At 32.3% G+C, this 13,666-nt stretch overlaps 1 protein-coding gene across 1 annotated transcript in view; it reads left to right on the top strand.

The window, feature by feature from the left end:
* Positions 1–13,236, top strand: part of LOC140439075 (uncharacterized) — a 16,565-nt gene extending 3,329 nt beyond the window's left edge. The window contains exons 5-6 of the mRNA XM_072528738.1: positions 8,938–9,182; positions 12,656–13,236. Coding sequence (XP_072384839.1) covers positions 8,938–9,182; positions 12,656–13,231 — 821 coding nt within the window. The 3' untranslated portion in view covers positions 13,232–13,236. The remainder of the gene's footprint in view (positions 1–8,937; positions 9,183–12,655) is intronic.
* Positions 13,237–13,666: the final 430 nt, after the last annotated feature.

Here is a 13,666-nt window from a genome sequence, read left to right as displayed (position 1 = left end):
AAACTGGGGTTAAGGGATCACAAAAAAATACATGTTTGGAATCAGCTGGACCAAGTGCATGTACCAAAACATTAAACAAAAATTTTTTTTTTTGGAAAATTTGCCAAAATTTTCCAAGGGGGTACCCTTGGATTTTTATCAAATTTGCTTAATCGGCTATATTGGCGTCAATTTTCGACCGAGAGTCAAGCGAATAGACATTTCCTACATAAAATTGACCGCTCGTTCTTTTGCCATACTCAGAATATTCCTATATCTAACGGTTCGTGAGAAAAATTTCCACTTGGATGTTTCTATTTGCTGAAAATTTCGTTGAAAATTAAAAGTGTATATTTTGTTTAAAATTTGAATTATTTCTATTAAGGGTAACTTGCTGATTAAAAAAATCTAAACACGTGGCCAGAAATTATGCCGTTTTGCCGGAAAATCGAAAAAACTGTAGACCAATGGATTTTTATCAAATTTCGTTAATCGGCTATATTGGCGTCAATTTTGGTCCGAGAGTCAAGCTAATAGACATTTTCCACATAAAATTGACCGCTCGTTCTTGTGCCATACTCAGAATTTTCCTATATCTAACGGTTCGTGAGAAAAATTTCCACTTGGATGTTTGTATTTGCTGAAAATTTCGTGAAAATTAAAAGTGTATATTTTGTTTAAAATTTGAATTATTTCTATTAAGGGTAACTTGCTGATTAAAAAAATCTAAACACGTGGCCAGAAATTATGCACCGTTTTGCCGGAAAATCGAAAAAACTGTAGACCAATGGATTTTTATCAAATTTCGTTAATCGGCTATATTGGCATCAATTTTGGTCCGAGAGTCAAGCCAATAGACATTTTTCCACATAAGATTGACCGCTCGTTCTTCTGCCATACTCAGAATTTTCCTATATCTAACGGTTCGTGAGAAAAATTTCCACTTGGATGTTTGTGTGTGTGTGTGTGTGTGTGTGTTGTGTTTGGTGAGTTGGCTTGGAAACTAGTCCTTTAGCCACAGAATTGTAATGTAAGATATTAGTTTTTAAATAATGTAACCAACTTTAAATAAAAAGTTACATATTAGTTCGTATACTTCTCTACTATCTAAGGAGAGTAAATGGGTGATGTTTATGGGAGTCTGAATTTTAAGTTCTGATAGTTTTGAATACAGCTGATTTGTTTCATACCTATGTTTATCGCACTTAAAAAGAATATGGTTGATGTCACATTGTGATATATTATCGCATGAGCATACCCCAGAAGGGATAATATTTAACTTAGCCAAGTGAGCTGGGAATGCACCGTGATTAGTTTTCAGTCGAGTAATTGTGGCTGTCAACTTCTTTGGCATTGCATATTTGAAAATATAGTCAACATCTTGTGGTAGGGTAGGGTGGATAGTATAATATTGATTATTTGAATTCGTTGCTATGTTTTTCCATTTTTCTTTCCAATTTATAAAAATTTTGTTATAATAATGTTATATGGATGTTTGTATTTGCTGAAAATTTCGTGAAAATTAAAAGTGTATATTTGTTTTAAAATTTGAATTACTTCGATTAAGGGTAACTTGCTGATTAAAAAAATCTAAACACGTGCCAGAAATTATGCACCGTTTTTGCCGGAAAATCGAAAAAAATGTAGACCATTGGATTTTTATCAAATTTTGTTAATCGGCTATATTGGCGTGAATTTTAGTCCGAGAGTAAAGCGAAAACACATTTCCTACATAAAATTGACCGTTCGTTCTGCTGCCATACAAATAATACATAATTTTCCTACATCTAACGGTTCGTGAGAAAAATTTCCACTTGGATGTCTGTATTTGCTGAAAATTTCGTGAAAATTAAAAGTGAATATTTTGTTTAAAATTTGAATTATTTCGATTAAGGGTGACTTGCTGATTAAAAAAAATCTAAACATGTGGCTAAAAATTATGCACCGTTTTGCCGGAAATTGAAAAAAACTAGATATTTTAATTCGATTTTTCCTCATTTCCGGCAAACTGGGGGTTAAAGGATCAGAAAACAATACATGTTTGGAATCAGCTGGACCAAGTGCATGTACCAAAACATTAATCAAAAATTTTTTTTTTTGGAAAATTTGCCAAAAATTTTCCAAGGGGGTACCCTTGGATTTTTATCAATTTACTTAATCGGCTATATTGGCGTCAATTTTGGTCTGAGAGTCAAGCGAATAGACATTTCCTACATAAAATTGACCGCTCGTTCTTCTGCCATACTCAGATTTTTCCTATATCTAACGGTTCGTGAGAAAAAATTCCACTTGGATGTTTGTATTTGCTGAAAATTTCGTGAAAATTAAAAGTGTATATTTTGTTTAAAATTTGAATTATTTCGATTAAGGGTAACTTGCTGATTAAAAAAATCTAAACACGTGGCCAGAAATTATGCACCGTTTTGCCGGAAAATCGAAAAAACTGTAGACCAATTGATTTTTATCAAATTTCGTTAATCGGCTATATTGGCATCAATTTTGGTCGAGAGTCAAGCCAATAGACATTTTCCACATAAGATTGACCGCTCGTTCTTCTGCCATACTCAGAATTTTCCTATATCTAACGGTTCGTGAGAAAAATTTCCACTTGGATGTTTGTATTTGCTAAAAATTTCGTGAAAATTAAAAGTGAATATTTTGTTTAAAATTTGAATTATTTCGATTAAGGGTGACTTGCTGATTAACAAATCTAAACATGTGGCTAAAAATTATGCACCGTTTTGCCGGAAATTGAAAAAACTGTAGATATTTTAATTCGATTTTTCCTCTTTTCCGGCAAACTGGGGTTAAGGGATCAGAAAGAAATACATGTTTGGAATCAGCTAGACCAAGTGCATGTACCAAAACATTAAACAAAAATTTTTTTTTTGGAAAATTTGCCAAAAATTTTCCAAGGGGGTACCCTTGGATTTTTATCAAATTTGCTTAATCGGCTATATTGGCGTCAATTTTCGATCGAGAGTCAAGCGAATAGACATTTCCTACATAAAATTGACCGCTCGTTCTTCTGCCATACTCAGAATTTTCCTACATCTAACGGTTCGTGAGAAAAATTTCCACTTGGATTTTTGTATTTGCTAAAAATTTCGTGAAAATTAAAAGTGAATATTTTGTTTAAAATTTGAATTATTTCGATTGAGAGTGACTTGCTGATTAAAAAAATCTAAACATGTGGCCAAAAATTATGCACCGTTTTGCCGGAAATTTGAAAAAACTGTAGATATTTTAATTCGATTTTTCCTCTTTTCCGGGCAAAACTGGGGTTAAGGGATCAGAAAAAAATACATGTTTGGAATCAGCTGGACCAAGTGCATGTACCAAAACATTAAACAAAAATTTTTTTTTTGGAAAATTTGCCAAAAATTTTCCAAGGGGGTACCCTTGGATTTTTATCAAATTTGCTTAATCGGCTATATTGGCGTCAATTTTCGACCGAGAGTCAAGCGAATAGACATTTCCTACATAAAATTGACCGCTCGTTCTTTTGCCATACTCAGAATATTCCTATATCTAACGGTTCGTGAGAAAAATTTCCACTTGGATGTTTCTATTTGCTGAAAATTTCGTGAAAATTAAAAGTGTATATTTTGTTTAAAATTTGAATTATTTCTATTAAGGGTAACTTGCTGATTAAAAAAATCTAAACACGTGGCCAGAAATTATGCACCGTTTTGCCGGAAAATCGAAAAAACTGTAGACCAATGGATTTTTATCAAATTTCGTTAATCGGCTATATTGGCATCAATTTTGGTCCGAGAGTCAAGCCAATAGACATTTTCCACATAAGATTGACCGCTCGTTCTTCTGCCATACTCAGAATTTTCCTATATCTAACGGTTCGTGAGAAAAATTTCCACTTGGATGTTTGTATTTGCTGAAAATTAAAAGTGTATATTTTGTTTAAAATTTGAATTATTTCGATTAAGGGTAACTTGCTGATTAAAAAAATCTAAACACGTGGCCAGAAATTATGCCGTTTTGCCGGAAAATCGAAAAAACTGTAGACCAATGGATTTTTTATCAAATTTCGTTAATCGGCTATATTGGCATCAATTTTGGTCCGAGAGTCAAGCCAATAGACATTTTCCACATAAGATTGACCGCTCGTTCTTCTGCCATACTCAGAATTTTCCTATATCTAACGGTTCGTGAGAAAAATTTCCACTTGGATGTTTGTATTTGCTAAAAATTTCGTGAAAATTAAAAGTGAATATTTTGTTTAAAATTTGAATTATTTCGATTAAGGGTGACTTGCTGATTAACAAAATCTAAACATGTGGCTAAAAATTATGCACCGTTTTGCCGGAAATTGAAAAAACTGTAGATATTTTAATTCGATTTTTCCTCTTTTCGGCAAACTGGGGTTAAGGGATCAGAAAGAAATACATGTTTGGAATCAGCTAGACCAAGTGCATGTACCAAAACATTAAACAAAAATTTTTTTTTTGGAAATTTGCCAAAAATTTTCCAAGGGGGTACCCTTGGATTTTATCAAATTTGCTTAATCGGCTATATTGGCGTCAATTTTCGATCGAGAGTCAAGCGAATAGACATTTCCTACATAAAATTGGACCGCTCGTTCTTCTGCCATACTCAGAATTTTCCTACATCTAACGGTTCGTGAGAAAAATTTCCACTTGGATGTTTGTATTTGCTAAAAATTTCGTGAAAATTAAAAGTGAATATTTTGTTTAAAATTTGAATTATTTCGATTGAGAGTGACTTGCTGATTAAAAAAAATCTAAACATGTGGCCAAAAATTATGCACCGTTTTGCGGAAATTTGAAAAAACTGTAGATATTTTAATTCGATTTTTCCTCTTTTCCGGCAAACTGGGGTTAAGGGATCAGAAAAAAATACATGTTTGGAATCAGCTGGACCAAGTGCATGTACCAAAACATTAACAAAAATTTTTTTTTTGGAAAATTTGCCAAAAATTTTCCAAGGGGTACCTTGGATTTTTATCAAATTTGCTTAATCGGCTATATTGGCGTCAATTTTCGACCGAGAGTCAAGCGAATAGACATTTCCTACATAAAATTGACCGCTCGTTCTTTTGCCATACTCAGAATATTCCTATATCTAACGGTTCGTGAGAAAAATTTCCACTTGGATGTTTCTATTTGCTGAAAATTTCGTGAAAATTAAAAGTGTATATTTTGTTTAAAATTTGAATTATTTCGATTAAGGGTAACTTGCTGATTAAAAAAATCTAAACACGTGGCCAGAAATTATGCCGTTTTGCCGGAAAATCGAAAAAACTGTAGACCAATGGATTTTTATCAAATTTCGTTAATCGGCTATATTGGCGTCAATTTTGGTCCGAGAGTCAAGCTAATAGACATTTTCCACATAAAATTGACCGCTCGTTCTTTGTGCCATACTCAGAATTTTCCTATATCTAACGATTCGTGAGAAAAATTTCCACTTGGATGTTTGTATTTGCTGAAAATTTCGTGAAAATTAAAAGTGTATATTTTGTTTAAAATTGAATTATTTCTATTAAGGGTAACTTGCTGATTAAAAAATCTAAACACGTGGCCAGAAATTATGCACCGTTTTGCCGGAAAATCGAAAAAACTGTAGACCAATGGATTTTTATCAAATTTCGTAATCGGCTATATTGGCATCAATTTTGGTCCCGAGAGTCAAGCCAATAGACATTTTCCACATAAGATTGACCGCTCGTTCTTCTGCCATACTCAGAATTTTCCTATATCTAACGGTTCGTGAGAAAAATTTCCACTTGGATGTTTGTATTTGCTGAAAATTTCGTGAAAATTAAAAGTGAATATTTTGTTTAAAATTTGAATTATTTCGATTAAGGGTGACTTGCTGATTAAAAAAATCTAAACATGTGGCTAAAAATTATGCACCGTTTTGCCGGAAAATCGAAAAAACTGTAGGCAATGGATTTTTATCAAATTTTGTTAATCGGCTATATTGGCGTCAATTTTAGTCGAGAGTAAAGCGAAAACACATTCCTACATAAAATTGACCGTTCGTTCTGCTGCCATACTCAGAATTTTCCTACATCTAACGGTTCGTGAGAAAAATTTCCACTTGGATGTCTGTATTTGCTGAAAATTTCGTGAAAATTAAAAGTGAATATTTTGTTTAAAATTTGAATTATTTCGATTAAGGGTGACTTGCTGATTAAAAAAATCTAAACATGTGGCTAAAAATTATGCACCGTTTTGCCGGAAAATCGAAAAAACTGTAGGCCAATGGATTTTTATCAAATTTCGTTAATCGGCTATATTGGCGTCAATTTTGGTCCGAGAGTCAAGCTAATAGACATTTTCCACATAAAATTGACCGCTCGTTCTTGTGCCGTACTCAGAATTTTCCTATATCTAAAGGTTCGTGAGAAAAATTTCCACTTGGATGTTTGTATTTGCTAAAAATTTCGTGAAAATTAAAAGTGAATATTTTGTTTAAAATTTGACTTATTTCGATTAAGGGTGACTTGCTGATTAAAAAAATCTAAACATGTGGCTGAAAATTATGCACCGTTTTGCCGGAAAATTGAAAAAACTGTAGATATTTTAATTCGATTTTTCCTCTTTTCCGGCAAACTGGGGTTAAGGGATCAGAAAAAAATACATGTTTGGGATCAGCTGGACCAAGTGCATGTACCAAAACATTAAACAAAAATTTTTTTTTTGGAAAATTTGCCAAAAATTTTCCAAGGGGGTACCCTTGGATTTTTATCAAATTTGCTTAACCGGCTATATTGGCGTCAATTTTCGACCGAGAGTCAAGCGAATAGACATTTCCTACATAAAATTGACCGCTCGTTCTTCTGCCATACTCAGAATTTTCCTATATCTAACGGTTCGTGAGAAAAATTTCCACTTGGATGTTTGTATTTGCTGAAAATTTCGTGAAAATTAAAAGTGTATATTTTGTTTAAAATTTGAATTATTTCTATTAAGGGTAACTTGCTGATTAAAAAAATCTAAACACGTGGCCAGAAATTATGCACCGTTTTGCCGGAAAATCGAAAAAACTGTAGACCAATGGATTTTTATCAAATTTCGTTAATCGGCTATATTGGCGTCAATCGGCTATATTGGCGTCAATTTTGGTCCGAGAGTCAAGCTAATAGACATTTTCCACATAAAATTGACCGCTCGTTCTTGTGCCATACTCAGAATTTTCCTATATCTAACGGTTCGTGAGAAAAATTTCCACTTGGATGTTTGTATTTGCTAAAAATTTCGTGAACATTAAAAGTGTATATTTTGTTTAAAATTTGAATTATTTCGATTAAGGGTGACTTGCTTATTAAAAAAATCTAAACACGTGGCCAGAAATTATGCACCGTTTTGCCGGAAAATCGAAAAAACTGTAGACCAATGGATTTTTATCAAATTTCGTTAATCGGCTATATTAGCGTCAATTTTGGTCCGAGAGTCAAGCTAATAGACATTTTCCACATAAAATTGACCGCTCGTTCTTGTGCCATACTCAGAATTTTCCTATATCTAACGGTTCGTGAGAAAAATTTCCACTTGGATGTTTGTATTTGCTAAAAATTTCGTGAAAATTAAAAGTGTATATTTTGTTTAAAATTTGAATTATTTCGATTAAGGGTAAATTGCTGATTAAAAAAATCTAAACACGTGGCCAGAAATTATGCACCGTTTTGCCGGAAAATCAAAAAAACTGTAGACCATTGGATTTTTATCAAATTTCGTTAATCGGCTATATTGGCGTCAATTTTGGTCCTAGAGTCAAGCGAATAGACATTTTCTACATAAAATTGACAGCTCGTTCTTCTGCCAAAGTCAGAATTTTCCTACATCTAACGGTTCGTGAGAACAATTTCGACTTGGATGTCTGTATTTGCTGAAAATTTCGTGAAAATTAAAAGTGAATATTTTGTTTGAAATTTGTGCTTAGCATAAGCATATAAAAGCACTCTTAAGTGCTTTTATACTTTTTCGACGCTTGATATGACAGCCACGTTAGGGCGCAATTTTCTTTAACACTTTTGACGGTCATCAAACGATTTAGACTCTTCAAGCGCGTATGAAAATTTTGAAGCGCTTTTCACATTTATGAAGCTTTTCCAGTGCTGCGACATTTCCCTAACTCTTCACACTTATTTTCTTGTATATTTTTCAGTGCTTTTGACTTTTCTATAGCGCTTTTGAAGCTGCTCCATCAATTTAGATGTTTATTCACCGCTTTTTGTTTCCACCGTTTTTTACACATTTCTGAGCTTTTAAAGCTTCTGCACCGCTTGTGAAATATTTTTTAGAGCTCTTTTGATGCTATCGACGTATTTCTAGAGAACGCTTTTATGAAGCATTTGACGAGTCTCCAACACTATTCAAACATTTTCAGTGCTTTTTTGTGATGTGAAACTTCTTTACAAGTTGCCCTTATAAGAAATTAATGCTCTTAACCACCAAAATTTGAATTTAACTACAGGGCTACATTTTATATTATGTTATCTCATAACATTTACACCGTTGGGATGATTTACTATATATTTAAATAAAGGTTTTAAGCATTAATCCTGGAACTTTTTGATCGCTCCTCGACCTGTAATGGATTATAGAGGATTAGGTAGTATCTACATAATAGAATTGGTTAAATCGAAGAAACGTTTTTATTATTATTAATATTAACCCATAAACGGCGAATTTAGAATTTTAATCCGACTGATTAGCATAGTATACAATAGATATATAAACCCAGACAAGAGAGCACTTGTTACAGGCTGTGCTGAGTGGCTATTTTTTAATATCCTGGATACATATTGCGCCATCTGTTAATAGAAACATTAAATGCGTTATACAGGTACCTGCAAAGGTACAATTTTATGTTGACCAATGCAACACTATCTTTTTATGGGTTAATTCATTTTTTTATTCAAGCTTCTTCACTATTTATTTATATAATTTTTTCTTTACTTCTTTTTAGAAAAGAAATGTAAAAATTGCGGTACTCTATTTACCAATAAAAACAACTTGCGCACTCACTATAAAATTTGCACCGGTAGATTCCGAAAAACATTTCAATGTCCTTACTTAAACTGTACAAGAGTGTATCAATATAATAGAAATCTGCAGTGGCACATAAAAAGTAATCACGAATCGGACGGATCTGAACGACCTTTGAACTATGTATGCCATATTGATAATTGCGAGAAAGCTTTTTCCCACCAGGTATGTACAATTGTTTATTTTTCTATCTTTAAAGTGAATAAGTATTTGCTACAATTTTATATGATAGATTATTAACTTAAAATAACACCTGTAAAGCATATTTTGGTTAATTTTGTTTTTTTTTTTTATTTTTAAAATGGATTTGAAAGCTTGAATACACTTCTATATAAAAAAACGGGTGTGGCAGTCCAGTGGGACTGCCGGTAGAAGTTATACTTCTATACACGCGATCGCCGTTACAAATTTATATGGGAGTCAATCTGCACAATCATTACATATGTAAGTAAGAGTAAGGGTAAGAGAGAGCAGAAAGAGAAAAAGAATTAGGTATATAGGTATATGGTGCATCGTTTGCTGTATATAAACATTTGACCTGTAATAGGAGTATAGTAAATGAAGGATTGTATCAATATTTTAATGAAAATATATATTTTTATTTTCATATATGTATAAAAGGAGTTGAATGCAAAAAAATTTTTTTACACATACTCTGCAGTAAAATTCATTGTTTATTTTGTTATTAATATAAAAATTACAATACAATACAATGCAACATAATTCAATATAATAATACAATACAAATTAAAATGTAATATTCATAAGTATTTAAAACTGCCAATATACATAACTTACTTTACGAAGATAAAAATAAAAAACCAACAACTCGGATTATGTTGTAAATTTTCATTATATTTTAAAATTTAGCATTTTTGCGTATATTACATATATTTAATAACATTAACGTGAGGTTTTTAAATATTTCAAAAATAAAAAAGGAAATTCATATTGGGATTCGAACTCACGTACACCAGCGTATGAACCAAACACGTAAAAGATTTACCAATTAGACATGATACTAACGGATTTTAAAATTGACAGTTGTCTGTCATACAGTGATTATTTTGAAATACAAAAGCCTAAAATAATTATGAACATTTAATAAATAATACAAAACATATCACATAAATAATAATATGTATTAATATATATTATATTATATATAATATAATATATTTATAATATTAAATATCTATACAAAAGGAACATTTTTATTCTCGAAAGAGGAAGAGAGAGAAAATATATCTTATGTCTCTCTCTTACTCATTATCTTACATACAGTGTGTAAAAGCCAAATGGAATAAATTCATTATTTAGGTTACTGTACATATTTATAAAAAATCCCGAAACACGTCAAATTTAAATTATAACTTGGCATTCTTTAACGTGAAAATGCAACCCCTACCTTCAACCCCCTTAGAATGACAGGTACAACCTCCAATTTTTAAAATAGGAAGTATAGGCTTGTGATATATCGTTTGAAAGGTCTTTTCATTCTTCATTCAAAAATGTTGTCGTTTTCAAGTTTATTAAGATTAATTAAGATAACATAAATTAAAATCATGTGGTTACCGAAATTCGCTACAATACAATCAAAAACTAAAATGTAATGCAAAACGTAATAAAATGTAGAACACGAAAAAGAACTATTAATGTTAATGAAGTAGATGTTCAAAATGTTCACCGCTAACGTCTTGGTAACATCCTAATCTCAAATAAAACTGTCTTTTAACATTATTTAACATAACAGGCGTGATCGACCTAATCGCAAGCGTTATTCGTTCTTTTAAGTCATTTAAATCAGAAGGTTTAGTTTTGTACACCTGGCTCTTCACATATCCCCATAAAAAGAAATCTAAAAATGTAAGATCAGGTGATCGCGCTGGCCATTCAATCGATCCTCGCCTCCCTATCCACCGATTGGGAAATATTGTATCGAGGTACTGCCGGACATTAAGTTGGTAATGTGGTGGTGATCCATCCTGCTGAAACCATATCGTATTCGCTGGAACTTGAGGGTTTCCTGAATCAGGATATAAATTTGCCAACGTTGGAATGACATCATTTTGAAGTAGTGCCAAATAATTGTTGCCATTCAAGTTGCCCTCAATGAAAAAGGGACCAATGATATTGTTTCCTACAATCCCTGCCCAAACATTAACCTTTTGAGGGTATGGAGTGTGTTCTCTCATCCAGGGAGGATTTTCCGTGGCCCAGTAGCGGCAATTTTGCCGATTAGCATGACCGTTAAGTGAAAAAGTACACTCATCAGAAAACATAACGTCTTCTAATTGGATAATATTGTTATCCAACATGTCCATTTGCTCACAAAAAAAAGTTCTCGTATCAAAATCGTCTTCCATGAGCTCCTGAGTAGGTATCATCTTATAGGGATGCAATTTATTTTCTTTTAATATGTTTACTATCGATGTATGGCTAGCATTGAATGTAGTGGATGCCTGTCTACTCGATGTATGTGGATTTTCCTGAAACTCAAGCAACACATCTAATTTGAGTTCATCACTCAGTGCATTGGCAGCTGCTTTTTTTTATCTGCCTTACATGACCAAACTCGCGAAACTGCTTCTCTATTTTACTTATTGTTCCTTGGGATATAGGCGGTAAATTAGGAAATTTCTCATGAAATAGGTGAGTTACTTCCTGTTGTGTGCGGGTGTTATCTCCGTAACCAATCATTTGTAAAACTGTTATTTTATGCATTTCCGTTAATCTAACCATTTTTCAAAATTGAATTGAACGAACTTTTTACTTAAATTAAAATACTGACAACTTAAATAAAACAATTTACTAATGCGTGTTAAAATAACGTTGCCACGGAAATTCTTTAAAGTTTTTTAATGGTTACCATCTAAAAACCACATTGCTATGGTTTTTGTTCACTTTCTCATTATCAAGACCTAAACGAGAAATAAGTTTTGAGTATATTTTAGCGAATTTCGGTAACCACATGATTTTAATTTCTTTTATCTTAATTAATCTGAATAAACTTGAAAGCGACAACATTTTTGAATGGAGAATGAAAAGACCTTTTAAACGATATATCACAAGCCTATACTTACTATTTTAAAAATTGGGGGTTGTACCTGTCATTCTAAGGGGGTTGAAGGTAGGGGTTGCATTTTCACGTTCAAGAATGTCAAGTTATAATTTAAATTTGACGTGTTTCGGGATTTTTTATAAATATGTACAGTAACCTAAATAATGAATTTATTCCATTTGGCTTTTACACACTGTATGTAATGGTTTCAGATTCACTCCCGTGCAAATTTCCAACGCCGACCGTGCGTATAGAAGTATAACTTCAAAATATCTAGAATGTAAAATGTTCTAGAGGTTTTAGTTTTTGACCTGAATAATTTTGAAAATTAGGGGAGACTGAGGGAAATCTGCGCAACACATAGTGAAATTATCATTTGTATTGATATTTTGGAGCGATGTATGCCAAAAACTACGTTTTTATGTTTCCACCCAAAAAACTCTGTAAGAGATCTTAACATGAGCTCATCAAATGTTTTTTTAGTCTAAAAATATTAATATCGATGGCTTGTTCTATTCTATATTATATTAAAAAACTAACTATTATCTTGTATTTATACCAAATTTTTTTGTTTCAGTGTCTTTTAAACGTTCATATAAAAAAACATGGAGTTAAGGCCGCATCAAAACATAAAGAAGAAAAAGCCACCAGGAAGGACAAAGGAACGGCCAAAACTTACTTGCCTGCTACCTTAGCGGGCGTAAAGTTGTCTCGACGAGAACACTTAGAAGTGTTGAAAGGAAATAAAAAGATACTGAGCGACATCTCTAAAGTTGGATTTAAGGAGGGACATTTGGAAGCTTATAATGCCCCGAGCGATACACATATGGAAGAACACAACTTTGAAGTTTGTACTGTGTCTCGAATGATTGAAGATCATGATTACGGGATGCCATTAGTGTCTAATGAACGTTTAGAAGTATCGGAAGACAAACTAAATGCTATCTGCAGGGATAAACTTAAAGCGGGAAATTTAAAAACTCGTATTGCTGATCAAACCGATACATATATGGAAGATGACATTTATGACAATAAAAGCAATACGCCTTTAATAGAAAGTGATCATGATTATGGAAAACAGCTATTATCTGATGCTATATTACTCAGAGAATGTGCACATGTATTAAATAAACTTCAAGAATATATTTCTTAAATTATTATCGTTTTTATTAGCATTCCTGTTTTATTTTCGACCTTTTCAAATTTTTTGTAGCCTTAATGTAGAGACCTCTTAGAGACTTAAAAATTAAAAAATAATCTACATCAAAATGTGGTTTGTACAGCGTGTCCCACATGTTTTGTAGGGTATAGCGAAAACTAGAGGAGACAGAAAAAAAAGGAGTTAAGAAAACAGTTTTTTCTTCAAACGTCAAATAATGATGACATTACTTATCGAACTTGATCCTGTCAAAGTTTGATGTCTCCGCCGGCAGCAGTTTTTTTTCCCACTTCTTTACGGCGGAGGTAAAAATGTTGTCATGGCAACAATATGAAACATGTCACAAAGCAACAATACAAATGTCATTAACAACAATTAAACATCATTTTTATTTATAGTAATATTAAAAGTACAATTAGTTAATGAGGC

Source organism: Diabrotica undecimpunctata, chromosome 4 (genome assembly GCF_040954645.1).
Source record: "Diabrotica undecimpunctata isolate CICGRU chromosome 4, icDiaUnde3, whole genome shotgun sequence".
In the NCBI taxonomy this organism is placed as follows: domain Eukaryota; kingdom Metazoa; phylum Arthropoda; class Insecta; order Coleoptera; family Chrysomelidae; genus Diabrotica; species Diabrotica undecimpunctata.
Note: the sequence above shows the minus strand (reverse complement) of the source record. Positions and strands in the feature narration are given on the sequence as shown.